The sequence below is a fragment of the Symphalangus syndactylus genome, chromosome 19 (assembly GCF_028878055.3).
Source record: "Symphalangus syndactylus isolate Jambi chromosome 19, NHGRI_mSymSyn1-v2.1_pri, whole genome shotgun sequence".
NCBI classification, from domain to species: Eukaryota; Metazoa; Chordata; class Mammalia; order Primates; family Hylobatidae; genus Symphalangus; species Symphalangus syndactylus.
The window spans coordinates 74,719,597-74,746,308 of NC_072434.2; the positions used below are offsets into that span (position 1 = coordinate 74,719,597).

Genomic DNA, 26,712 nt, shown 5'->3' on the forward strand with positions numbered 1-26,712 from the left:
TTCTTCTGATACCTTTTATCCGAGTTTTATGGTTTTCCTCATACAGAATTTATACATATTTTGTCAGATTTGTACCTAAGTTTTTCATTTTGGGAGTTTCTAATGTAAATGGTCTTGTGATTTTCACTTCACATTCCACTTCTTTGTTGCTGGTATATAGGAAAGCAGTTGAACTTTTGTATATTGACCTCACATCTTATAACCTTGCTGTAATTGTTTATTAGTCCCAGGAAATTTTTGTTCATTGTTTCAGGTTTTCTGCATAGACTATCATGTGATCTATGAACAAATAGAATTTTATTTATTTTCTTCCAATCTTTATACTTTTTTTTTGTCTTATTTCATTAGCTAGGACTTCCAGTACAATACTGAAGAACAGTGGTGAGGGGTCATCTTTGCCTTGTTCCTGACCTTAGTGGGAAAGTTTACAGTTTTTCACCATTAAGTATGATGTTAGCTGCAGGATTTTTGTAGGTATTCATTATCAAGTTGAGGAAGTTCTCATATATTCCTAGTTTGAGAATTTGTAACATGAATGGGTGTTGGATTTTGTCAAGTGCTTTTTTTTGCATCTATTGATATGATCATGTGATTTTTCTTGCTTAGCTAGTGGATATGATAGATTACATTAATGGGTTTTCATTTGTTGAGCCACTCTTGCATAACTGGCATAAATCCTACTTGATCATGGTGTATAATTCTTTTTACACATTGTTGAATTTGATTTGCTTTATTTTGTTGAGAATTCCTGCGTATGGTCATATGAAAGCTATTAATCAGTACCTTTCATTTCTTTTTTTTTTTTTTTTTTTTTTTTCAGAGACAGGGTTTCGTCATGTAGGCCAGGCTGATCTTGAACTCCTGACCCCAGGTGATCCGCCTGCCTCAGCCCTCCCAAAGTGCTGGGATTACAGGCGTGAGCCAGCATGCCCAGCCATACCTTTCTTTTCTTAAATGTCTTTGTCTGGTTTTTGGTATTAGGGTAATGCTGGCCTCATAGAACGAGTTAGGAAGTATTTCTTCTGCTTCTGTCTTCTGGAAGAGATTGTAGAGAATTGGTATAATTTCTTTCTTTAAATGTTGGTCAGAATTCATCAGTGAACACACCTAGGCCTGGTGCTTTCTGTTTGGGAAGATTATTAATTATTGATTCAATTTCTTTAATAGATATGACCTGTTCAAATTGTTTATTTCTTATGTGAATTTTGGCAGAGTATGTCTTTGGAGAATTGGTCCATTTCATCCAGCTTATTGATTTATGGGCATAGAGTTGTTCATACTATTCCTTATTGTCCTTTTCATATCCATGGGATCTATAGTGATATCCCCACTTTCATTTCTGATATTGGTAAAGTGTGCCTTTTTTCTTTTTCACTTAGCCTGGTTAAAGGTTCATTGCTTTTATTGATATTTTGAGAGAACCAGCTTTTGGTTTTATTTTTTTTTCTGTATTGATTTTCTGTTTTCAATTTTATTGATTTCTGTAATAATTTTTATTATGTCTTCTACTTACTTTGGATTTAACTTTTCCTTTTTCTAGTTTTTTAAAGTAGAATCTTAGATGATTGCTTTTAGATCTTTCTTTTCTAATATATGCACTCAGTACTATAAATTTCTTTGGAAGCACTGCTTTTGCTGCATCTCACAAATTTTGGTAAGTTCTGTTTTCATTTTTATTTACTTTGGAAATTTAAAAACATTTTTTCCTGAGATTTGTTCTTTGACCCCTGTGTCATTTAGAAGTGTGTTGTTTAGTCTCCACATACTTTGGGATTTCCCAGCTAGCTATCTTTCTGTTATTGAATCTAGTTTAATTGTATTGTGTTCTGAGAGCACACAGTCTGATTTCTGTTCTTTTCAATTTGTTAAGGTATGCTTTATGGCCCAGAAAGCGGTCTCTTTTGGTGAATGTTCCATGTGAGTTTGAGAAGAATGTGTACTCTGCTGTTTTTGACCGAATTAGTCTATAGATGTCAATTATATCTAGTTGATTGATGGTGTTGTTGAGTTCAACTCTGTCCTTACTGAGCTTCCTCTTGCAGGATATGCCCATTTTTGATAGAGGACTATTGAGGTCTCAAACTATAACAGTGAGTTCATTTATTTCTCCTTGTAGTTCTATCAGTTTTTGCCTCATGTATTTTTGTGCTCTTTTTAGGCACATACACGTTAAGGATTGTTGTATCTTTTTGGAAAACAGACGTTTAAAAAATCATTAGGTAATTCTCTCTTGATCCCTTAAAAATTCCCATGATCTAAAGTCTTCATTGTCAGAAATTAATATAGCTGTTCTTACTTTCTTTTGATTAGTGTTATCGTAATCTATCTAACCTTTCTTGGTAAAGGCCATTCTTTATCATTTTACTTTTAATCTGTTTGTTGTTTTATTTACAGTGGATTTGTTGTAGACAACATATAATTGGGACTTTTGTTTCTCACTGACAACGTTGGTATGTTCTTTAGTGTATTTAGACCATTGATGTATAAAGTGATTGTTGATATGTTTAAATTCATATTGACTATATTTGTTATTGTTTTTTATTTATTGCCCTTATTCTATGTTTGTACTTTTACGTTTCACACTTTTTCTGCCTTTTGTCATTTTAATTGAGTTTTCTGTATGATCCCATTTTCTCTCTCTTCTCAGCATATCTGTTATGTGTCTTTAAAAAAGATTAGTTTATCTTCTTTCAGATAACACTATACTGTTTCACAGGTAGTGAAGTATCTTATAATAACAAAGTATTCTTGATTCCTCCCTCTCATCCCTTATATCATTGCTGTCATTCATTTTACTTACACATAAGCATATGTATATAATATATAAAAGAATACATGATAGACTATATTGTTGCTATTATTATTTCAAACAAGCCATTAAGTTCAATTAAGAAAAAGAAAAATAGGCGAGGAGCAGTGGTTCACGCCTGTAATTCCAGCACTTTGGGAGGCCGAGGTGGGCGGATCACCTGAGGTCAGGAGTTCGAGACCAGCCTGGCCAACATGGTGAAACCCTGTCTCTACAAAAAATACAAAAATTAGCCAGGTGTGGTGGTGCGTGCCTATAATTCCAGCTACCTGGGAGGCTGAGGCAGGAGAATCCCTGGAACCTGGGAGGCAGAGGCTGCAGTGAGCCGAGATCGTACCACTGCTCTGCAGCCTACGTGACAGAGCAAGACTCCAACTCAAAAAAAAAAAAAAAAAGGAAACATTTTTATTTTACCTTCACTTATTCCTTCTTTGATGCATCCTTTCTTCGTGTAGATCCAGGTTTCTGATCTATGTTATTTTCCTGTGTTAAAAGAGCTGCTTTTAACATTTTTTGCAAGGCAGGTCTACTGGCAACAAATTCCCTCAACTTGTGTTTGAGGAAGTTTCTATCCCTCCTTCATCTTTGAAGATCAATCTTAAATGGTACAGAATTCTAGGTGGTCATTTTTTTTTCTCTGAGCCCTTTAAATATTTCCCTCTCCTCTCTTCTTTCCTGCATGGTTTCTGAGAAGACATTAGTTATAATCCTTCTCTTTGCTCTTCTATTGATAGGTAAGGTGTTTCTTTCTATATTTTTTCTTTATCTTTGATTTTCTGCAATTTGAATATGATATGCCTCAGTTTAGTTTTTGGAGCCTTTATACTATTGTGTGTGTTCTCTAAGTTTCCTTAATTTGCGTTTTGGTGTTCAACATTGATCTGGGGAAATTCTTTGTCCTTATTGCTTCCAGTATTTCTCCTGTTCCTTTCTCTCTTCTCCTTCTGGTATTCCCATCATGCATATTTACACCACTGTAATTGTTCCACAGTTCTATGGATATTATTTCAATTTTTTTCATCTTTTTTGTCTTTGCATTTGAGTTTTAGAAGTTTCTAATGTCATATCCTTAAGTTTAGAGATTTTTTTTCCTCAGCATGTCCTATCTACTAATGAGCCCGTTAAAGACATTCCTCATTCTCTACAGTGTTTTTGATCTCTAGCATTTCCTTTTGATTCTTTTTCATAATATCCATTTCTCTGCTTACATTATCTGTCTGTTCTTGTGTGTTATCTACTTTTTCCATTAGAGTCCCTAGCATATTAATTATAGTTGTTTTAAATTCCTGATCTGATCATTCCAACATTGTTCTGTATCTGAGTCTGGTTCTGATACTTGCTCTGTCTCTTAAAACTGTACGTGTGTGTGTGTGTGTGTGTGTGTGTGTGTGTGTTTAACCTCTTAGTGTGCCTTATAATTTTATGTTGAAAGCTGGATGTGATGGACTGGGTGCACGGAACCCTGGTAAATAGGCCTTTAGTTGTGCGGTGTTAAGGTGTAGTGGGAGGGGAAGCTTGCTATAGTCCTATGATTTGGTCTCATTCTTTTAGGGAACCTTTGTGCCTGGACTGTGAGCCTCACATTTGCTTCTCAGCTTCCCTTTGTCCACATCCTTAGGTGATACTAAAGTCTAGCAGAGGCTGATTATTTCCTGTCCCTCAGATTGGACAGGCTCTGATAAATGCCAGCAGTTTAGTCCCTATTTAAATAGTTTCTCCCAAGGGCAGGCCTTAGTAATAAGAACACAGTGCCCTGGCTTCTTTCAAAATGGTAGTTTTCCCCTCTCCCTGTTGTAAGTATGAGGAGGGGATATTTCTCCAGTGTTCACTGTGAGGATCTGGTAGAGCTCCAGGAGGTAAAACTCACACAAATACAGCCACGCCCACTCCCCTGCACCCCCATGACTGGGTCCCCCTGGAGTTTTTAATCTCTTAGGCTTGTCCACAGTGAGCCTCCAGGAATTTTCCACTATAGTTTAGGTTTTCCTACCCCCGTAGTGGATCTTCAGGGGTTTCTACTTACAGGCTTCTGCTCCAGTGAATTGTGATTCCCTGTATTCACCTGTCCAATTTGGGGGGCTGTGGCTTGTGACATTTCTCCAACAGATCCAAGACAGATCTCTTAAGAAGCGCTGATTTTTCATTTTATTCAGCTTTTTACTGTTAGGACGGAATAACGACTTTCAAGCTCCTTACATGCCTATCAGGAACTGGAAGTCCGTTTATGAAGTGTTTGCTTTGCTGGTGAGGGTGTTTACTGGTGAGGGTGTTTACTGGTGACAGTGTTTGCTGGTGAGAGTGTTTTCACGTTCACGTTGTGTTCTTGACTGTGGTTGGACAAGCGTCACTCCAGGGAGTCCAAGCCCCTCCTTTGTGCCTTCCCCAAGCGTTGTCCCAGCTACACCGGATGCAGGTATGTCACTGTCTCCTCCAGGAACTCTGACTGGATGCACGCGTGCAGTCAGTTTGTGTGTTAAGTCGGCCTCCCTGTCATCTTTCCAGCTCCTGGATGAGTCATGAAACCCTGAGCCACAGTTCTTTCATATGTAAAGTAAACATTACCCACACAATGGGGAGTATCTGAATAGAACAGTTAACTAATATTCCTTTATTATAATAATAGGAAGCCAGAATATACACTTCTGTTGTGTGGATTAATGAGAGACTTCCTATGGATTATCTTCTATTAAAAACATACAGGTGTTCTGATGGCTTTCAGGCAAATAGAGAGAGGGAGGGAAAAGCCATCTTCAGGTCATAGGCTGGATTTGACCACTGAGAGTCATACCATATTCAAAATCATTTGAGTGGTCACGTTGACTCTGCCTTTCATATCCTTAACTGTTGCATAAGGTTGGTTTTCTTATCTTCAGAGAGATCGGAATGTACTGATTTGCCTCTCTTTTGAGTTATTAGCAGTAATTTTTGATAAATGCACAATATCTTTTTATTATGCCAAAGGGCTTTCTTTCCTTTTTATGTTGAAACTGTTTTTCTTACTAAACCAGCATACACGTAATTTTTCTGTTGTTAGAAGTTACTTTCTTGTGATTGAAAAATATATTTTCCCTAAGCATGAGGAACACAGCTAAAGTTTTATGGTTTGTAAGAAACTACTGGCCATGGCACTTTCCAGTGTGTCAGTGGTTTGTTTAGGAAGCTCAGTGGCTTCCTGTGTTCTGTGTGTTGGGCATGTAGCAGTTGTAGACAGATGGGTGGGAAGACATGACACCAAGCTGGATGCTTTTATGGCCACAGAACCCACTGACAGATGAAGGAGCCAGATCTAGTAGGGCAGAGCAGTGATGTTCCAGGCCAACACTCTCCAATTTTCTGATCGCACACTCTATGAACAAACATATATTTAGACCACCTCCCACACACATGTATTAAAATGCTTACTTAGGAATTACATGCATATTGCCATACGGATTTATTGATATATTCTAAATGAAATGGGATAGTTCCCTTGACCCCTTCACAGGACTCAGCCCACAGCTCTCAGCCCCTCACGGGAAGGGCAGCATACAGGTGAGTGGGTGCAGGGGCTGGGGTGAGTGCTGTTGGGCATCGGCAGGAGTAGAACTCTGTGCAGCCCCCCGGCAGCATCTGGGTGGGGCTACCTGTGACCCCAGGAGCCCCAGAGGGCATATGTTACAGTGTGCTCTTAGATTTGCTGTCCACAGATGACTTAAGTGTTAGCTCAGTGCAAGGTCAGGGTGAAAGCCTTTTGCATCCACCCTCTTGGTACCCGAATTCTTGTCCGGTGTCCAGGAAGAATCAAGTTGTGCAAACAAATTGAAGGATGGTGAATGTGGAGGACTTTATTGAGTGCTGGAAGTGGCTCTCAGTGGGATGGGAAGGGGGGGAAGTGGGAAGATGGTCTTCCCCTGGAGTCCTGCTGTCCCCGGCCAAACTCTTCTCCAAAGTCCCATTGTCCAGCTGTCCCTCTGAAATCAAGCTGATTCTCTCCAACATCTGGCTGTTTCTTCTCTCCTTCTCTATTGCTCTGCTGGTAAGGCCTGGGGTTTTTATGGGTACAGGATGGAGGGTGGGGCGGGCCGGGGTGGTTTTGGAAAAGGCAGCATTCAGGCAGGAAAACAGAAATGCGTGTTCTCACTTTGGGCCCCACGGTTCCAGGCTTGAGGGTGTGGCCCTCGCCAGGGACCACCCTCTCCTACCCAGTATTTCCCTGCCTCCTGTTTGTATCATAAAGTGTATTTTAAATAAGCTATTATAAAGGATGAGGAAAATACTTGACAATGTCTGTCATTTTCTTTCTTTGCCCCAGAAGATTGTCTTGTGTGGCCCCACTTTGGAGACTACCACTCTTGGGGCTATTGTGGTCACAAAAACCCAGATTATTGTTTTAACTCTATTTCTTGCCTCAGTTCATCATACTTTGGGGAAGAATCTGGAATTTGGATAAAGTATACCACCCAAGTGGCAGTCCCAGCTGGAAGTCATGGAATGGGGACAAGAACAATAACCTGGGATCACAGGATCAGAGTTCGGAACAAGGATGACGGCCGGGAGCTCTAGGCTCAGCTGTGCCACCAGTCCTGTGGCCTTAGAAAAGTTAAGGAGTATTTGGGTTTTGTTTTCCTTATCTGTAAAATTTAGATACATTCTTGCTCTAAAACTCTTCGACTCTGTTAACTCTGTCTTCCCATTTCCCTTTAATCTCTATTCTCAGATTAGAATCACCAATTTTATTTTATTTTACATGCTGTAAAAATATATCTCTGTAGTTCCCCCCACCCTCATACCACATTTCAGGTCTACTGTGGATGAGTTTTTGTCCATAAACTCTATGACCCTTGCTTCAATTTCAGCATCATGCTTTCTACTTGGAACCACTGAATTTTTTTTTTCAGTGTTGGTTTTTAAAATATTGTCTTCAAATAGAGTATGAATGTGAGTCAATATTTTGTATTTTGGAAATCTATCTGATAGAGAAGAATGTCATTTTTTCCCCTTGGCATGGAAAAACCTCTGGATTGAAAAATAAGTTTCTCCCTGTAATTGTCTCTGAATCTGACCAGCCAGCCAGCTGGCAGAAGGACCGGAAGAGGAGCAGGGGCCAGCAGAGGAGTGGGGCTGGAAGAGGAGCAGGGGCAGCTGTAGGGGCTGGAAGGCCGGGGTCTGCCTCTGAGGACAGCTGTTGATGAGGTTCTTGTTGGAGATCTCTCACCCTTTGGTCAGTGTGGCCTTTTGGGGCAGATTTTCTCTTTGCCTTCATGAGACCTTAGTGCCATTCTTGTATTCCTTAGTGACCTTGTGTAAAGGTCTGAGGCTTAGGAGAGATGCGGGTAGGGGGAGAGTTCAGAAAGGATAGTCGTAAGGCCGTCTGGATTCTCCTTGAGGCCCCTCCCCGTCCTGGTCCTGGGCTGTGTCTTCATCATGGCCACCCCTCCCCAATGTGCTGCTGTTTAATTACCCCAGACTGTGGATTTCTCAGAACAGAAATTGCTAATGTTCATGTAAAGATGAATGAAACAGGAATGATGAAATGTGTTAAGAGAACTTAAATCCAGGGTGTGAATTGCCACTGATCCTAACAGAGACATTTTAGCTTTTCTACTTCCCACCTGCCGGAAGAAAGATGAGGTGAACCACTTGTGTTATTTGTTCAGCATTGCTGCAGCATCAGAGAGAAGTGTTCCCTGACCCTTTGTTTTTCTAGGTGACTTAATGGGTTCTGGCATTGTGCATTTATCTTTTTAATTGCGGTAAAAGATGCATAACACTAAAGTTGCCTTTTTAAGCGTACAGGTCTGTGGCATTAAGCGCATTCGCAGTGTTGTGCAGTCATCACCACCATCCATCCTTAGAGTTGTTTTCATCTTGCAAAATGGAAACTGTACCCATGTAATACCAATGTCCCATTCCTGCCTCTCCCATGCCCTGGTATTCCTGTTTCTATGAATTTGGTTCCTCTGGGTCCCTCGTATGAGTGCAGCCTTACAGTATTTGTCCTTTATTTCTGGCTTGTTCACTTAGCATAACTCCTCCAGGTTCACCCATGTTATGGGTCAGAATTCCCTTCCTGTGTCTCTGTGAACTGTGTGCCCTGTGATACGTGTTGTCTGGGGTGGAACTGTGTGACACTTGTGGGGAGCGAAGTCTACATAGTTCTTCATGAGCCAGGCCCGAGGCCAGTGATCTGCACAGTGTTGTCATAAGGAAAATACATGGTTGTCAGTGTCTTTAGGGAAGCATCTTTTAAAAAGCAAGCAATGTGTGTATTGTACATTTTAGAAATTCAGATAAGCAAAAATAAGAACATTATATTCATACATAATTCTACCATCCAGAAATAAGCACCATTCCTCTCCCACCGCATGTTCCTCCATACTTGCCCTGGGCGTATACCCAGGTGGGTGTGCTGCCCCCATAGCTGAGACGAAGGGGTCTCCTCTGCATGGGACGCGCCGAGACCCACACGCTTGAAGCCTCAGGCCTTGCACACAGTTTCTTAGAGTTGGCTCCTGGGACCACATGCTCCTGAGGCATTTGGCCTCTCTGACAACAGGTCCTGTTTATCCCACATTCAAAGTTCAGGCTTTCCATGAATTTCTATGAAAATTCAGGTCATCCACAAGGTGACTAACATTTCAGTAGATTTGGGGGGTTTGCTGAGACGCCTCTCCACACATACCCATCTCTCTTTCAGAGCCTCTCCTGGGCTCTGGCTCCCTGATCGGGGGCCACCCTCCTCTCTCTTCTCTCCTGAAACGGGGCCTTTTTCTATGGGCAGTCCCCTACCATCTGCTTACAGCTACATTTTTACAAATACAGCACTGTGGTGTACCATCTCTGCTTGGGCAATATATCGGGAACTCCTTTTCACGTCCATAAACATCTCCTATAGCATTTTAATGGCAGCAACATCTCCACGGCCATCGGCTCATTGAACTTATTTTTTGTTGTGGGACGTAAAGAGGGGCTCCAGCCAGTATCCTGAGAGGTAAATCTTTGTAAGTCCATGATTGTTTTCTTGAAGTGAATTCCTAAAAGTGAAATTGCAGGGTCAATGGCAATGCATGCATTTTTTAATATTAGTTGCCATTTTGTCTTCCACAAGGGGCCTATTTTCTTACTCTAGCCAACATTAAAAAATCTTCCATTGTCCTTCTCTTGTTCCAACAAGCAAGAAAGTAGAGACCAAGGGCTGAGATCAGTAGCCAGAAATGTAATGGAGCTGTTTAAAAATAGTTATCTTAAGCTTTATTAGTCGAAATACAATGTCCAGAAGCCGTCACATGACATCCAGTGTTCTCTGGGCTCCCACCCCATAGCTGAAGTGTTTTGTTCTGTTCAGAGCACAGTGTTCAGGGATGCAGATAAACTAGAGTTAGTCCGGCTGACAGTGACTCAGATTTTGAGGAAGCGGAAGCAGTGTCCGATGAGGAACACGTGCAGTAACTGTGGATGTTTTTACAGAAGGGCTTCCAAGGGGAAGTGGGATCGTGATGTCTGAATATTTGAAAGGCTACCATATAAAAGAGGCCGAAGACTTTTTTTCTCTTTTTATTTGAGACTTCTGTTTCTTGTATTTGAGCAGAAGTTAGAGGGAAGAATTTTTTTGTTTCTGTTGTTGTTTTGAGACAGGGTCTCACCAACCCAGGCTGGAGTGCAGTAGTGCAATCATAGCTCACTGCAGCCTCGAACTCCTGGGCTTAAGCAATCCTCCTGCTTCAGCCTCCCACATAGCTAGGACTACAGGTATGTGCCACCATGCCAGACGCATTTTTAAAATTTTTTTTGCAGAGACAGCATCTCGCTGTGTTCCCCAGGCTGATCTCAAACTCCTGAGCCCAAGTGATCCCCATTCCTCAGCCTCCCAAAGTGCTGGGATCATAGGCATGAGCCACTGTGCCTGTCCAGGAAGCAGCGTTTGTTTTTATCTGAGGAAGCCCCCACCAACAGTTCTCACTGTCCAGTGAAACAGCTGCCTTTTGAAACGGGGGGCTCCCCATGCTCAGCACCTCTTAAGCTGTGGCTGGACATTGGGGACTGTAATGGAGAGATTTTCACACCTGGAGAGATGATGTCCACAGTTCCTTCTGAGTCCAACAACAGGTGATGCCAGCGTTTCAGAGACAGGAACACCTGCTGTCAAAGTCAGAGACTCAGTCACTCCAGGGTGGAGACAGGACTGGCACTGCCACCTGAAAGGGGGCTGGGCAGCTGAGAACTGCACAGGCATGGAGGGTTGCTTTTTGGTGTTTCACTTCAATTTTCCCCACTTAAAAGTGAGTTGTCGGGTGCAGTGGAGGGAACACAGACTGGGCATAATTAGGACCTGGGTTTGAGTTGTGGTTCCATCATCTTACAGCTGTGATATGTTGGATAAGTTTAACTTCTGTGCCTTAGTTTCCTAACTTGTAAAGCAGAAACCATCGTATTTGACATGGTTATGGTATGGTGTGGACAAGGTCTTGTATGAAGTAGCAAACCAAGTAGTCGCTGGTTAACAGATGCTGTCTTTCTCTCCTTCTTTTTCATCTGTTGGCTGGGATTCTGGGCAGTAGATTCACTTGATATTATTACTGATATTTAGGATGAAAAAGAAGATCGGTCAAGACCATGTACAATAGGCTAAATTTATTATGGTTAGGTACTACAACATATAAGGGAAAATGATGAATTTTCATTTCAAATTTGAAGAAGAGGTATATGATGATTCATACATGAAGATTTATTGCACTTTTATCAATTTGATATTGTTTTGTGGTATATTTTTAGTTGTTTTGATAGCACAGATAATTTTAAACAAATGCAAACTATTTCCTGTATAACATCTGATATTTTCTTAGGTTTTCTTTTAAATAGCTTTTTATCACTTTTTTGGATTTCCTGTTTTTTTTGTCCTTAATCATGGATGTGTGGGATTCCTTATTTCAGGAGACGGTTTCTCACAGGTGAAGAAAATTTCCTGTGATACAAGATATCCAGTGACAAATAATAAAGCATAATTTATGGGCCTTTGTAATTGAAATGATCTATTTGTTTGTAATCCTGGCCTTGTCCTCATCTTTTCTTTCATGGTGTAGCATTATGACCTTCTAGAGGAAGAATATTAGGATTTTTTTTTCTTTTAAGCACAGTAAAATTACATTCAATTTGAGATCAACCAAGAAGTTAAAATAAATCTGAGAGCCTTGTCCTTTGATATTAAATACATTCTGTTTTCCTTCCTTGGCTGCTTTCCCAGTGGTTGCTCTGTTTTTTTTTTTTTTTTTTTTTTTGAGACGGAGTCTCGCTCTGTCGCCCAGGCTGGAGTGCAGTGGCGCAATCTCGGCTCACTGCAAGCTCCGCCTCCCGGGTTCACGCCATTCTCCTGCCTCAGCCTCTCCGAGTAGCTGGGACTACAGGCGCCCGCCACCTCGCCCGGCTAGCTTTTTTTTTTTGTATTTTTAGTAGAGACGGGGTTTCACCGTGGTCTCGATCTCCTGACCTCGTGATCCACCCGCCTCGGCCTCCCAAAGTGCTGGGATTACAAGCGTGAGCCACCGCGCCCGGCGGTTGCTCTGTTTTATGTGGGGTAGCTTCACATTTGTTTAAGCTGTCTTTCCTGGGGAGGATTTGAATGAAGAATTGCAGTACAGCAGCGAACACTCGTGCAGAATCCTGAAGCCTCCTGCAGCCTGAATCCACTGAGACTCTCAGTTTCCTGCACGATGGGACCTGCACTCAGGAAGATACCTCCCCTCATACACCTGCAGGTGGTAGATGACAGCTCTTTGCCCAGGAGCATATGTCAGAATGTCCTGATCTGCTGCTGAAGGACAGTCGCAACTGAGAGTCCTCTAAAGACCGCATTTGTGCATGTGTCTGTGCGTGAGCCTCTGTGTGCTGGGGTGTGCCTCTGCCTCTGCCTCTCTGTGCTGGGGTGTGCCTGCACCTCTGTGTGCCGGGGTCTTCATGTGCTTTGTGATGTTAGTTATTTGAAGGATCAGTTTTATAGGTTTCTATCATCTTTTTTTTCAAATATAAGGTTTAGTGAAAACAAAAATTTTAAGAAAGAAGTGGCATTGTTTGGAAAGGTAGCATTATTTTAAACCAACATTTATTTGAACAAGTCATCCAAATGCAAGTAGTCCGCTGATGATAAAAGCGTCTTTTTCAAAAATTTCACTTGAGGATTGGTTATTAGGATCCTAGAATGAACTGTCCCATGGAAATGGTGTCCTGAGTGGCACTTAGGAGCCGTGTCTGGCTGTGTCTCTGGCCGCAGCCAGGTCCTAGAGTGTCAGCCACAGAGCTGATGCTGGCAGGGCCCCAAGCAGCCTTCCCAGGGCCTCAGTGCCTATGCTCAGCCTCCACTCCAGGCACCATGGACCGTTACAGTCGCCAGCCACTCTCTGCTCGAGGCACACCATCCTGCTCTCCAGCCTCGATAAGATGGGGAGAAAAGTTCCCAAAACTAAACCGGGAAAAAACAGATTCTGAAAAGGTAGCTATAACTCAGAGCCTGGTGGGTGGGTTACGGGAGGGAGAAGAAATTCTGTACCCAAGGAAGTAGCAAAGCACAAAACCTTGTGCCGTGAATGATAGCAGGTGTGATGAAGAGTATCAGTGGGGAGGCATGCTGACTAAGTCAAAGATGGGGAAGAGAAACAAGAAAAAGTTGCTAGGCCTGAAGTCTGTGTAACCCAGGGAGCAGTGGCCGGGGTAGTGGCTGAGTCAGGAGAGTGGGCAGGGATGTGTCCTGCAGAATGGACCGGCAGACAAAAGTGGCACCACCAACACCAGCCTTAGGACCCCCTTCTCCTGCAGGGGTCCAGAGCCAGGACTTGTCAGGCCACCGTAGGTCTGCTCTGTCTCTCCGGGTCCTGGCCCTTCTCTCCCAGAGGCAGAAGAATTAACCTGGGCCCATCCCCTCTCTGACTGCACACATTGTTTTTCATGGCTACAAGGATAAGAAGGGAAGGCCTTAGGGCCATCAGTCCAAAGGTAATGGGCAGGGAATCTCGCTTCCTCTTACCATTAGCCTAGCCCTTCAAATGGACTGGCCTCCATTTGCCATCAGACATCAGATGCAGCTGTGAGGTGGCCAGGAGGGGAGGGACACTGTCCCCACAGTGCCACAGGCCCTGGGAACAGTGTCAGAACAAGTTGCAGGAACATCTGTAGGGCTTAGCAGGATGTTCATTTTCATTACTGAAGTGCACTGCCTAGCAGCTTCCGGGCTAGGCCCCCATTCACCATTGTGGGGGGAGCAGAGACAGCTATTCCAGTGCGTGCAGAGGGGTCAGTGCTGAAGATGACGAGCATAGGCCTGTGGACACGAGGGGAGGAGAGAGAGCAAGAAGAGCATCCCAGCTCCTCAGGGAGAGGAAGCGGAGCCTGCCCGTTCCCATGGGCCTCCATCTTCTCTGTCCAGACTTGATCTCCAAACTGAAAAGGGTACAGCATACAAGGTTAGAAGGGTATTGAAGCCTGAGTCAGGTGGAGAGAGACAGGACACATTTTAAATGGCTTTCAGTGAATGTGTCACCAAGTCCGGACCAAGGTCAAGACAGGGAGGGCACAGCCAGAATCCGAGAGGTGGCTATAATTTCTGGGGAGTTACTTGGGAGTCATTGAGGTGCCGGCAGAGCAGGAACAAACACCATTGTCTCTGTGTTTGTTCCTGTGTTCAGCTGCAAACTTGAGCTCTAGCCTCGGTGGAATTTCGAGTTATCAGACAGAAGAGTGGAAGCACTTATAAGGCCCCCTGGCAAGAGGGTTTTAGAAAAGCTGTGGTTGGGATGTAGCTCTGTGTGAGGGGGCAGGAAGAGGCTTGCAGAGAGAGGAGAAAGAAAAGAGAGAGGGTGCAGAGAGGCAGCAGCTGGGGACCCCAGGGAGGGCTCCTGGAGGAGGTAGCCACATTGAGAGGCAGCTTAGCCGGCTCATCCGGCAGGAGGGGTAGACACATACATTGCAGTGGCCCTGCCTTATCTGTAAGTATGCACAGCATCAGTGGTGCAGGCATGGCTGGGAAGACCAGGTTTAGTAAGGGTTCCCAGGTAAACCTGGGGTTGCGGACGGGACTGACAAAACAGTAATGAAGTATTAGCCAGGTTAGTGGAAGCATGGCAGCCTTCCTGAGAGGTGCTGTGCCCGCCCTGCCACAGATTCCACCATGGCTCCTCCTGGAGGAGGAGGGAGTCCTGTGGAGGCACCACTGGCCACGCAAGCCGGAGGTGAGCAGAGACCTGGACGTGAGTTGGGGGCTTGCAGGGGCTGGGCTGGCTTGGAGGTGACATGGCATTTGGCTGGGGACACATCCTCAGATAGGGGCAGGACCTTCCTGAGCAGGGGGCAGATGTGCACTAGGCTGTACACGCTTGCACCGGGGTCGTCAGCCTCCTCGCTTTCGTCTCCTGTCTGAGCATCCTTCGTTCCACAGCCAGAGGCACATTCCTGGAGTGCAAAGTGGATCAGCACTAATTTGCTCCAAATATCCTGTGCGCACTCTAGGATGTGGGGAGTAAGGTTCAAGTACTTCAGCCCGGGCTAGAGGATTTGCAGCCACTGGGCACAGGGACCCCTCACCTCCTGCCTGCCGTCCCTCCCTACTGGGTCTCTTCTGTCTCCAGGTGTCTTCTGTTACATCCCTCCTACATCTGGCAGGCTCCTGCTCAAGCTTCAAGACCCAGCCCAAGTGCCCTTTCTCCAGGGCTTTCTTGGAACCTTGGCTTTGGTTATGGAGCTATCCCATCTCCTCCTCACTTTTGGATGGCGGGTCTTTCCAGTGAGGTGTTTGTTAATTTCTGTACATTTACTTGGGCTTGGTGTTTTCACTGTACTGGGCTGTTCTGTTCAACTTGGAGAAAATAGAGGGTGGTGGATTGTTTTTCTCCAAAATTAAGACCCAAAATAAAATATCGTCTTATGAGGTCACCCATACCTTCCTCAGGACAGCAAGTGCGAGATGTCCCTTTAGTATTCTTCCAACCCTAGGATTGAGAGAGGGTGGGTCTGGGTCTCGACAGGAGATGGGAAGGTACAGGTCCACCCGAGGACACAGGCTCCTGCATTCTTGCTCCATCCAGCACACAAGCTGCTGTCAGCAGGCAGGCCCCGCTTCTCCTCACCTCATCCCCACTGAGAAGGAGAAGTTCCGCATCTGAGTGGGAGCCCCCACAGACTTTGTGGCCCTCAGTAGCCCTCTGGGTGATGCAGAGAGCAGGAGAAAAAGGCATGCACAGGTGAGGGGCAGAGGGCTGGTGCTTCCCATCTCTGCACAGTCCTGGGGTTTCTCAGACCCAGTACCGCCAAGGAGTGTGAAAAACAGCTTAAATGGAAAACGTAAGGACCTAACTGATCATGATATGGCTGAGAGTAAAACTAATTTTCTCTTGGAGTAGGCCCCTGGCACTTCCATTTTGTAAAGTGGGCTGTGTCTGGACTATTCCTCTTTCGAGCGCTAACACCCCTGGCTTCAGAGCAAGCCTCTCTTCCTCCCCACTCCACCTGACATGGGACCTGTCTCACATCTCCCCCTGCCTGAAGCAAGCAGAGAATGGCGTTGAGTTATTATTTCCAGGTGCTTCTTGGGAGCAGCAGATGGAAATGGAAGGATACAAGTGTAGATGTAGAGGAAAGCATCCACTGGCCTTACCTTCTCTCTTCTCACAGCGCTGTGGGGAGGGCAGGAGGTACTCGTGGGTGACAGCAGGGCATGAATTCAGTGTATCCACAGGTCCGCACCCCTGCTCGCCTGGGCAGTGCCCAGAGGAACCCCAAGAAGAAAGCAGGGATTCCCTCTATGCTTCCTGCTTGCCTCCCGGGGTTAGTTGCAGAGTGGGACACCCCTCATGGGTGTCACAGAGGGCCTGGTGGCTGGGTGGTTCCCAGCAGCCCTTTCTGCGTGAGGGCATAGGGGTTTACATCAGAGAGGCAGGGGCATTCTGTTTGTGTTCGGTCATTTCTGCCTGTAAATATCCGTTAATTTTATAGTTAGTAGTGTAGGGCTTTTGCTGTGGTCATCTCGTTTAGTTGTTATAACAACCCCAGAAGTGGAATATTATTTCCGTTTTATACAAACCAGAGTGTCAGAGGGAGTCAGTGAGCCAGGCTCACCCTCATGCTTGGATTTTGTGCTCTGTTTGTGTGTGTGTGTGTGTGCATGCGTGCGTACATGCGTGTGTGTGTTCGGCTCCTCCTCTTCTAAAGTCCTTGAATCCTTATCGGTGACACAGCATTGGCCTGGACCCCTGTTGGCCAGTTCCGCACCCTCTGTTCCCCCGTGCGCCAGCCAGGGATCTGACTGATAGGTTAGGCAGGCTCGGGAGGGCTGACAGGCTTTGCGGAGGAACACATTTAAAAAATGCCTGCAAACGAGCGAAAGAGGCGTAGGAGTACGCGGCCGGCGCACGACCACAGCATGTCTCAGATGCGGCTGGATCGGCGCGCAGCGATGAGATGTGTAAGAACTAACGCGAAGCTGCGTTCCTCCCAGTCACACGCAGGATTGGATTCCTTTTCACAGTCAGCCTCCGGTACCTTCGACCCAGGACGAGACCCTCAGTAGTAAAGCCGTTGACAGGTGCTTGTGGACTGCGCATGTGGGATGCTGGGGTGCTGCGGGCGAGGCTGAGTCTGTGAGGTGAGGAGCTCTGTCTTCACCTGGGTGGGAAGGGGAGCCTAGAGCAATACGAGGAGTGGCGCGGGCAGGACAGCAGCCCGGGAGAATACAAGGAGTGGCGCAGGCAGGACAGCAGCCCGGGAGAATACAAGGAGTGGCACGGGCAGAACAGCAGCTCGCGAGAATACAAGGAGTGGCACGGGCAGAACAGCAGCCCGCGAGAATACGAGGAGTGACGCGGGCAGGACGGCAGCCCAGGAGAATACGAGTGGTGGCAGGGACAGGACCAGCAGCCCAGGGGAATACGAGGAGTGGCAGGGGCAGGACCAGCAGCCAAGGAGAGTGAGACCCTTGTGGGCCGAGTGCTTCTCAGAGGACATGGCCATGCATGTGTGGGGCAGGGCAGTCTGTGGGACCGCCTGAGGGTTTGACTGGGACTAGCGCAGACCTCATTCCAGCCCAGGTAGGTCGGCATGGGGTCGCAGACAGGTGACTTGTTCTGTCTGCAGAATAATCAGCTATAAGCTTCTCATTTTTACTGAATCAGGGGTTTCAAGGCTGGTAAGGTCAAATAATTTCTTCTTTGGTTTCAAAGACCACGTCTAAGAGAAGTCTGTCTTCTGGAAAGAAATTTCCTCAAAAATATTTTCATAACCTTATTTAATAAGCAATCTGTTTTCGCAGCCCTTCTTAGGATAATGCTGTTTCTTTTCTCATGTTATTTAAATACCTTTCTCATGTTATTTAAATGTACGTTTTATTTTCCTGTCATCCTTGGTGATGAAGCTAGTTTCTGCCTCCTCATGTAAAATGTTGTATCTTTGAAGTATTTTCCATCAGCTGCTTCTGCTTAGCCAAGTCCACTTTCCCGAGATTCTCATGTATTTTTATTTTCTAAAGCTCTTTAATCTCAAGAACTATTTTTAAAGATTTTTAAAGAGATGATAAAAGCACAAGATGATGTATGGATGTCATGTCATATTTTTAGGAAGGCAGTATATTCAGACGTTTGTTGGTTGTTTTGTGGCAGTTTCTCTCTAACCTCTGACTCATACCCTACTCTGTGTACCTCTCGCCATGTCCCTGTCTGCGTGGGGTTGGGCTGGGATGCATTGCCCTCTGCAAACCTTGTTCTCTATGGATTTTCCTGCCTTTGCCTCCGGGGATGGCTTCAACCCTAGCTAATTCTATATAGTACGGAAATAACCAATTTTAGTAATGGTTCTTTAGCTTAGCGTTTTCCAAATTGTGGGTTGTGACCCATCATTAGGTGGTGAAGCCAGTTTTGGGAGATACCTAAAACAAAAATAGAATAGATCTGTTCATCGCATATAGTGAGGGTAAGTTTGGTATTGTGAGACTTTTGTATCAGTTGGGTGTGTATGTTTGCATTGTGACACCTGGGTCACAATGTTAAATGTGTGTCATTGTCAAGCAAACTTGAAAGCCCTTGTAGTATTCCAGTACTGCTAAGCTTTTATGAAAGAAATACTGTTGATAGTCTGTCTCTAGTAAAACAGCTGTGTGTCTCGGGGAGATTGCCACAAGGCAAGGCAGGGCCCACACCAGGGTCCTATTGAAGATGCTCCTGTGTCAAAGGAAGGGGGCAGGGCAGGGTACCGCTCAGTAGGCTCATGTAGTCTTTGGGTGCTGAAGAAAGATGCTATTTTTGTGAAGTTTCAAGGGCTTCTCCTAGTTCATTTTTACTCATGATTCAAATCTCAGTTCAAATATTCTTTCTGCAGGGAAGCCGCCCCTGGTTTCCCAGTCTAGATAAGATTCCTCCATGAGATGCTTCATTTTTTACCCTCAGAGCACTTAGCTCAATTTTTATTGGTACATTTATTAGTATGGTCATTTAATTCTTTTTTTTTTTTTTGAGATGGAGTCTTGCACTGTGGCCCAGGCTGTAGTGCAGTGGTGCAATCTCGGCTCACTGCAACCTCCACCTCCCAGGTTCAAGCGATTCTCCTGCCTTGGCCTCCCAAGTAGCTGGGATTATAGGTGCCTGCCACCACGTCGGGCTAATTTTTTGTATTTTTAGTAGAGGCGGGGTTTCACCATGTTGGCCAGGCTGGTCTCGAACGCCTGACCTTGTGATCCACCCACCTCGGCCTCCCAAAGTGCTGGGATTACAGGCGTGAGCCAGTGTGCCTGGCCTAGTATGGTCATTTGATTCTTGTCTGTTTCCCTCCACCTCCTAGAACATGAAGTCCACAGCATGGGTCACGGGCCTGTGTGTGCTGATTCTCCCTATAGGATCTAGCATGACACCTCATGTGGAGTCACCTAGCATGCACCGCAGGCCAGGATCTGAGCTGCCCTGTGACTGATTGGCATTAGACTTCTTGCACACACTGTGCTGTGATGGTCTTATTCCAGAAGGGCGGTGGGGGTGTGAGAGCACAAAGAGATGTATGGGTGGAAATGGGATTGAAGCTTCTAGAGCTGTGCAGAGGCCTTATCCCATGGCCACTGCTCTCCTTGCACACAGGCCCACACCAACCAGAGTCCTCAGACTTTGCTGTCCCCAGCACGCCGGTGAGAAGCAAGTAGGCTGTAAGCAGAGTTACATGGTAGGATGCAACCTCTCTCAGGTGGTGGTCTCTTCTCTGGCTGTGCATGGGACTCCGTCATGGTTCTTTATTCCATAGTTCAAAGTTCCGTGGTGCAGGGTATTCAGGACATTAAATACGTTTGTTAGAACCAGCTTATTGGAAATCTGCCGTAGGTACTGCTGGTTTAGATTTTAACAAAAGCTTCAAAGCCTCTTTTGTATTAGTCCGTGAAAGGATAAACACACTGGTGAGGAGTAGAGGCTGCTCGCTCTTGAGCGCAGATAGGTGTTATTTTTCTTCTCATCCTTGAAAATATACGAGGGTGAAGGCAGGAAGATGAGGAGAGAGTGGAGGATAAGTAAGTATTTTTAGGATGGTCTTTGCACGGAAAACGTGTTTCCAGTAAAATGTTTTGGAAACATTTTATTTGAGGCATAAGAAAATGCTGACACCTTGGCCGGCTCCCACACGCAGCTGTTTATTGGGGCCGTGGTATCATCGCTGTAGCCAGGCTCGTGGGTTTTGGAACTGATTTTCTATTTGAGAGGCCAGGCTTCTGTGACCCGCCCCCCCAAGCATCATTTCCACGGCAACCAGCTGTGATGAGATAGGGGTTCTGACCTCGCAGGACCATTGCAACAGGAAGCAGATGAGCTTTTAGATAGAAAATTTACTCTTCTGTCTTGAACAAATTACATGTAACTGATTCTCAGTTTCCTCATCTCTGAAATAGAGAAAGGAACACAATGGTCCTTCAATTGCATAATGAGGGATTTCTGTTGGCAAAGTAGATACGGAGGTACATATGCTATTATCATACCGTGTTTTCAAGGTCACCTGCACGACCCAAGGATTGACACGCTGCAAAAGAGCTGTCTCCCCCTTGCTTCCCTGTTCCGTGTAGCTGCTGGCAGCCCTGCCTTCCCCTCTCCAACCTTGGCTCTGATGGCCAGGCTCTCGCATGCTCCTTAGTCACACTGGCTGGCCTCCTGGCTGGTTCCCGAATGGGCATGCTCATGTCGACACTAGGACCTTTGCACTGCGGTGCCCTATTCTCCCAGAGAGTTGCACGCCCACACCCTGCCTTTGTTCAGTTATCTGCTCAAAATCATCTTGTTAGGCCTTACCAGACCACCCCATATAGAACAGGAACCCTGTAATCCCTACCCCCATAACAGCCTTATGTTTCTTCATGGCAGTTCCAACCACTGGAAATTGTGTGAGTTTCATGTGAGCTGGGTTGTTGGTGGTGTTTATTATTATTATTTTTTAGTTTGTCATTATCTATGAAGTGGAACATTGTAGGCCATTAAGTCCTCATGAAGAACCTTTTGTTAGTCTATTTACTTATTTTGTAGGAAACTTAATTTCAAACAATGAATAACGTATCCAATATCATATAGGTGGCAAATGGTGAATGGTGCATGATTGAAACCCAGGTTGACACAGAATCATAAATGTTCTCCTTGCCTCAAGTCTGCCTCTCCTTCCACCTTTCTTCTGCTGTTTGAGCGTCCTGCCTTCATGCATTTCTCTGGCTCTGCCTTTATTATACTTGAGCTCATCCTGACTTCACTCGCCTATCAGTGCTCTCCTCTCAATGCTCCTTGGTCGCCAACACTGCCTCTACCCTAGGGTAGAGCTCCTCAGTGCAGTGGTGTGTTCTTGGAGAACCTTGTACCTGGCATTTTAGGGTTCAGGCCAATGCCAGGGGACAGGCAGGCTGCCTTGGCTTCCTTCCTTCCAGGAAGAGAACAGGTATGATGTGTGTGTTAGGAATGGCCAGGCCCCTGCTTTGCATATGAGGACACCTCTGGGAGCCACATCCTTCACTTTCTCGCCATGGGGTCAGGCATACTAACAGCTGCAAAAAGGACCCCTTGACAAGGTCTCACCAAAGAGTATTTTGATATCCTATTCTTTAGGGGTTATTTTTTGTATAAACATTTATTTTTGTGTTACCTGATGTTACATGATGGAATACCTTATGTGCAGTTTATACATGATCTTCTTCACCCTACCTGAGATAATGTCAACATTATAATCCCTGGAAAGGTGGGACAAGCTGAGAACATCTCCTTTTATAGAAAACACGAATGATGCCACAGTTATGGGTACTTTGATCTTACTTTCTTCACTGGACAGATGCCTGTACGCCAGGCCTTTAACTTTCATGCTGTAAACAGCAAACCTGCAGTTTCCTGTTCTCTGGCTTGTAGACAGGATGATGCTTGCTTGTGCTGTTTTCAGCTAGTTTGTTGTTTGAAATGGCCACTATATGAAGAAGCCATGGATGTGATTTCTTGAGTTAACACTTACTGCAGTCTCTGTGATGAGCACTTGGTCACATTTTTCCTCATCCCTACCCTCTGCTCTGCCCTTTTTAGGGAAAGTACGGTGGCCAGACTTTAACCAGGAAGCTTATGTTGGAGGGACGATGGTCCGCTCCGGGCAGGACCCTTACGCCCGCAACAAGTTCAACCAAGTGGAGAGTGATAAGCTGCGAATGGACAGAGCCATCCCTGACACCCGGCATGACCAGTAAGTACCCCACTGAGCACCTGCTGCAGCTTCATTTGCTTTCACACAAACCAGTACATCGCTTTCACCTGTGACGCTAGAACTTCCCCCATTACTCTGGGAAATTGAATGTGTGTTGTAAAACTAGGAAAAATCCTGAGGTATATGGCAACGGAACTTCACCTATAGGCAGTGGAAGGATGGTTCTAGATTCAGCGCTAGTCTTTAGGTGCCCTGTGGCAGTGTGCAGAGGCTGTGGGTTTCTGGCCAGAGCATGGAAGTCAGAAAGAGAGTTGTGTGACTGGCTTTATATTTAGTGATCACTTGTTATTTTTATGATCCATTCACAAAATTGCAAAATTTGTCATTGTTCCCAACCTTGGAGGAAGAAAATCTAAATTCCTGCTTATTGGGACAGCTTATATTGGAAATATTCTAAAGATTAGAAAGGAAAAATGAACTACCCAGCACAATAGATGTTAAATTGAGCAGAAACACAGTAGGGACAGGTGCCACATCTCCACACCCTGTACTAAAGGAAAGGCTCTTGTCCACATCTTTCTTTCTGTTTTTAAAGATAGAGTCTCACTCTATCACCCAGGTTGGAGTGCAGTGGTGCAATCATAGCTACTGTAACCTCAAACTCTTGGGCTCAAGCAATCCTCCCATCTCAGCCTCCTGAGTAGCTAGGACTACAGGCATTCACCACTACACCCAGATGATATTTATTTGAAATTTTTTATTTTTATTTTTTGGTAGAGGTGAAGTCTCTCCATTTGCTTAGGCTGGTTTTGAACTCCTGGCATTAAGTGATCCTCCTGCTTTAGCTTCCCAAAGTGCTGGAATCACAAACATGAACCACTTTCTTTTTCTTCTCTTTTCTTTTTTTTTTTTTTTTTTTTTTGGAGACTGAGTCTTGCTCTGTTGCCTAGGCTGGAATACAGTGGTGTGATCTCGGCTCACTGCAGCCTCTACTCCTCTATTTCCCAGGTTCAAGCAATTTGTGGCTTAGCCTTCCGAGTATCTGCAATTACAGCTGCCTGCCACCACACCTGACTAATTTTTGTATTTTTAGTAGAGATGAGATTTCACCATGTTGGCCAGGCTGGTCTCGAACTCCAGACCTCAAGTGATCCGCCCGCCTCAGCCTCCCAAAGTGCTGGGATTACAGTCATGCTCCACCGTGCCCATCCCTTTTTATTCTTCAAAGATCTTGAGAGTGGAGGGTACTTTGGGGTCTATGAAGCTCAGCTCAGGAGGTTGCTAGGCATTTTAAAAAGAGTATTTGTCACCACTTATCAGGAAAGTGATATGCATAACCCTCATTGTTATCCCATACCTGTAAGCTTTGCTGATAAGAACCTTGATTAGGAGGTCTTTCAAATTGGAATTCTCAGTGAATTAGTCTTGTTTCAGATTATTAAAAAATAAGGAGCTGCATTTTGAAGATGGCTGTTTCGCTGGGTGCTTGGTATAACTTCCTGCTAAGTTAGAGTCATTCATTCATCAGTGAATGGAATATGGATTACACATCTACCATATGTCAGACTCTGTGCTCGGATCCTAGCATTTCAGCCAGAAAAATCTGGTCCCATTCCAGCTGCTAGGGGTGGCAGGTGCACCAGGAAGTGAGGTCGTGTAGCTCCATGGGTTGGGCAGTCTACTTTGCATGAATACTTTGGAGGTACTCAGGAGGGTGGGAGGGTCAGGACAGGTCCCAAGAGGGGTGAATTGGGTGGGGACACCCAGGAAGAAGGAAGTGCAGAAGCCCTGCCAGGAAAGCATGGGGCTCCCAGAGAGCCAGCAAGGGTCTAATTTCACGGGCGGGAGTTTCGGGGATTAATGGGAGAGGGAGAGGTGGAGAGAGACAAATGGCCAGTGAAACTACATTCACACACACAGCATACAGTGAAAGAAGATTTTCCTCTTCTACTCTCAAGGAACTTTATGGACAGTGTAGGTGCCAGTTAACTGCCAGGCGCTTCCTTTCTTAACAGCTTTCTTTGGGTTCTAGTCAGCTCTGTTCACCTGTTCCAGCTCATATTTAAGAAATGTGTAGCTTTACAGTTTTTTTTAGGGCCAGGGAGAAGTGTGTGTGTGTGTTTGTGTGTTAATATCTGATACATATGAGTATATGTAAACATACATATCTTAGGTCATAGTAAGAATCTCAGCATTTTCCTAACTCCACTCCAGAAGATTGTCTTTGATTAATGTTTCCTGTCATCCATTAATTTCTTTTCTAAAGCCAGCTCTACGCAGTCCTTATGCTGTCCTGGTTGAAGTCAGCTTGACTAACTGTATCTAAAATACTAAAGTACTAAGTACTGTATCTAAAATAAGGGGTGACAGCCTGGGGTCCAAGGACCTCCAGGGAGCCATGCATGGGCTTTGGGATGTTGTGAAAGTGTTGAGGCTGAAGCTGTGTGCAAGATCGCAAGTGTATATGTAGGTGCATTTCTGGGGACAGGATCCTTCACTTTTTTCAGAGGGTCCCAGATGTGTACTTCCCCACCGCCAGCCCATCCCCAGGCTAACCAGGCCAAGCAGCCCATGCCAGGCGCTTCTCCGGCCCCCACCCACATGATCCACACAACCCTTTAAGATAGGCTTGAAGCTTATCTTCATACACAGAGAGGAAACGGAGGCACCCGGAATGTTGATAACTTGCCCAGTGATTAAGCGCTACTGACTTAAGACCAGAAAGGGTCCATGTAGCTTTTAAGAAGGGCTTGGCCTAAACTCAGGGGAATAAAGTGTAGCAGAATCTAGTGCAGAAATCTTCCCTGATGACTTCAGTCGACTGCTTGGCATGACATCTCCATGAGATGGTCTGAATTTCTTTCCACCATGTGGGTTAAGAGCTAGTTTTCCCACAAGATTTTATCTTTACATACTTATCCTGTGAGCTGAGAGAAGAATGGTGTTCTTTCTCATGGCTCACCAGCATGTGGGCTGGCTTTCTCATCTGCCTCCCTTGCAAGTCCCTACAAAGTCCCCAAAACTATATGTACATATATTTTTTTTCAAAGTTTTTGAAATATGAGTTTGTCCAAACAGATGTTTGAATATTCATCCCACAGTGTGGGATGCATTTTAGGTGGGTTTAATTTTAGTTCCAGCCAGTGTGTCATGTTCATTTGCATGTGTTAAAGGGGCAGCTGGGATGCCTTCCACATTTGTTGGATTTGGGCTAAATTAAAGTCTATCCATAGTCAATTGGATGCCTAGAGCTGAGCCGATTTAATGTCTCAAAGTGTAAGCTCTAGAATTACCATTCTTGTTGAACGTCAGGTTAAGAAGATTGGGTTACCTCTTTGAATTTCTCTCCCGATATATCTAATGGAGAGCTATTACAGAATTTGACCTTTCTGTATAAAATGATTTTTGTCTCTGCAGTATCTACCTTCATGTTGATCTATAGAAATGCTTGCACAGTAGAATTCAGTCTTTAGTTTCGATAAATCTGAAAGCAGTACAGTTGGAGGGTAATTAAGAATGAGGTGTTTGGAGGCCTACAGACCTGGGTTGAAAATCTCAGACCCTCCAGTTCTTAATTCTGTGACCTTTATCATCTATAAGATGGTATCATATTGTTCCATCTGTAACCTATGAAGATTAAGCAACAGGTTTACATGGGCTGGTTGCCCCTCCCCTGAGCCGCCACAGTGAGGTATCTCTTGACCATCTTCCCTAGGAGTTCAGCCCCCTGACCCCCACTCCAAAACATCCCATCCCCCTTTCCTGCTTGATTTTTCTCCACAGTTCCTCTCACCACCCACACACTGTGTATTTTACTTATTTTTTTGTTCCAAATAGTAAGTTATTATATCTAGGGTTGTTATTCAGACACCTCCCGGCACTCAGTAAATTCAATAAGTATTTGCTGAGTGAGTGAATTGTTTAGCAGAGTGCCTGGCATATATTGAGTGCCCAATAAATCATGCAAGATATGAAGAATCATAAAAGAATACAGGAGAAGGAAAAGGGGGAATTTTAAGTATAAAGGTCATGTGAACTCAAGATGGGCCACAAATAGCCTCATTGTGTTTGTGTTCTCCCAGGACTGGAAAACTGCGATTATAATCCACCCGTTATTGCCCTCAAGGATAGATACAAGGAATAAGGCTTCAGAGCCTCCCAAACAAACAGACAAAAAAAAACTCTGGGCTATGCTTTATTTACCTTTCTAGATGTATAAAATATATTGTACCAAGAAGAAATATTTGCATGGAATCAGGAAG

The 26,712-nt window shown here is 44.8% G+C and overlaps 1 protein-coding gene across 2 annotated transcripts in view; it reads left to right on the plus strand.

The window, feature by feature from the left end:
* Positions 1 to 26,712, plus strand: part of GALNT2 (polypeptide N-acetylgalactosaminyltransferase 2) — a 216,174-nt gene that overhangs the window by 115,231 nt on the left and 74,231 nt on the right. For both annotated transcript variants that reach the window (XM_055234905.2, XM_063614004.1), the window contains exon 3: positions 22,336 to 22,489. In XM_055234905.2, coding sequence (XP_055090880.1) covers positions 22,336 to 22,489 — 154 coding nt within the window. The remainder of the gene's footprint in view (positions 1 to 22,335; positions 22,490 to 26,712) is intronic.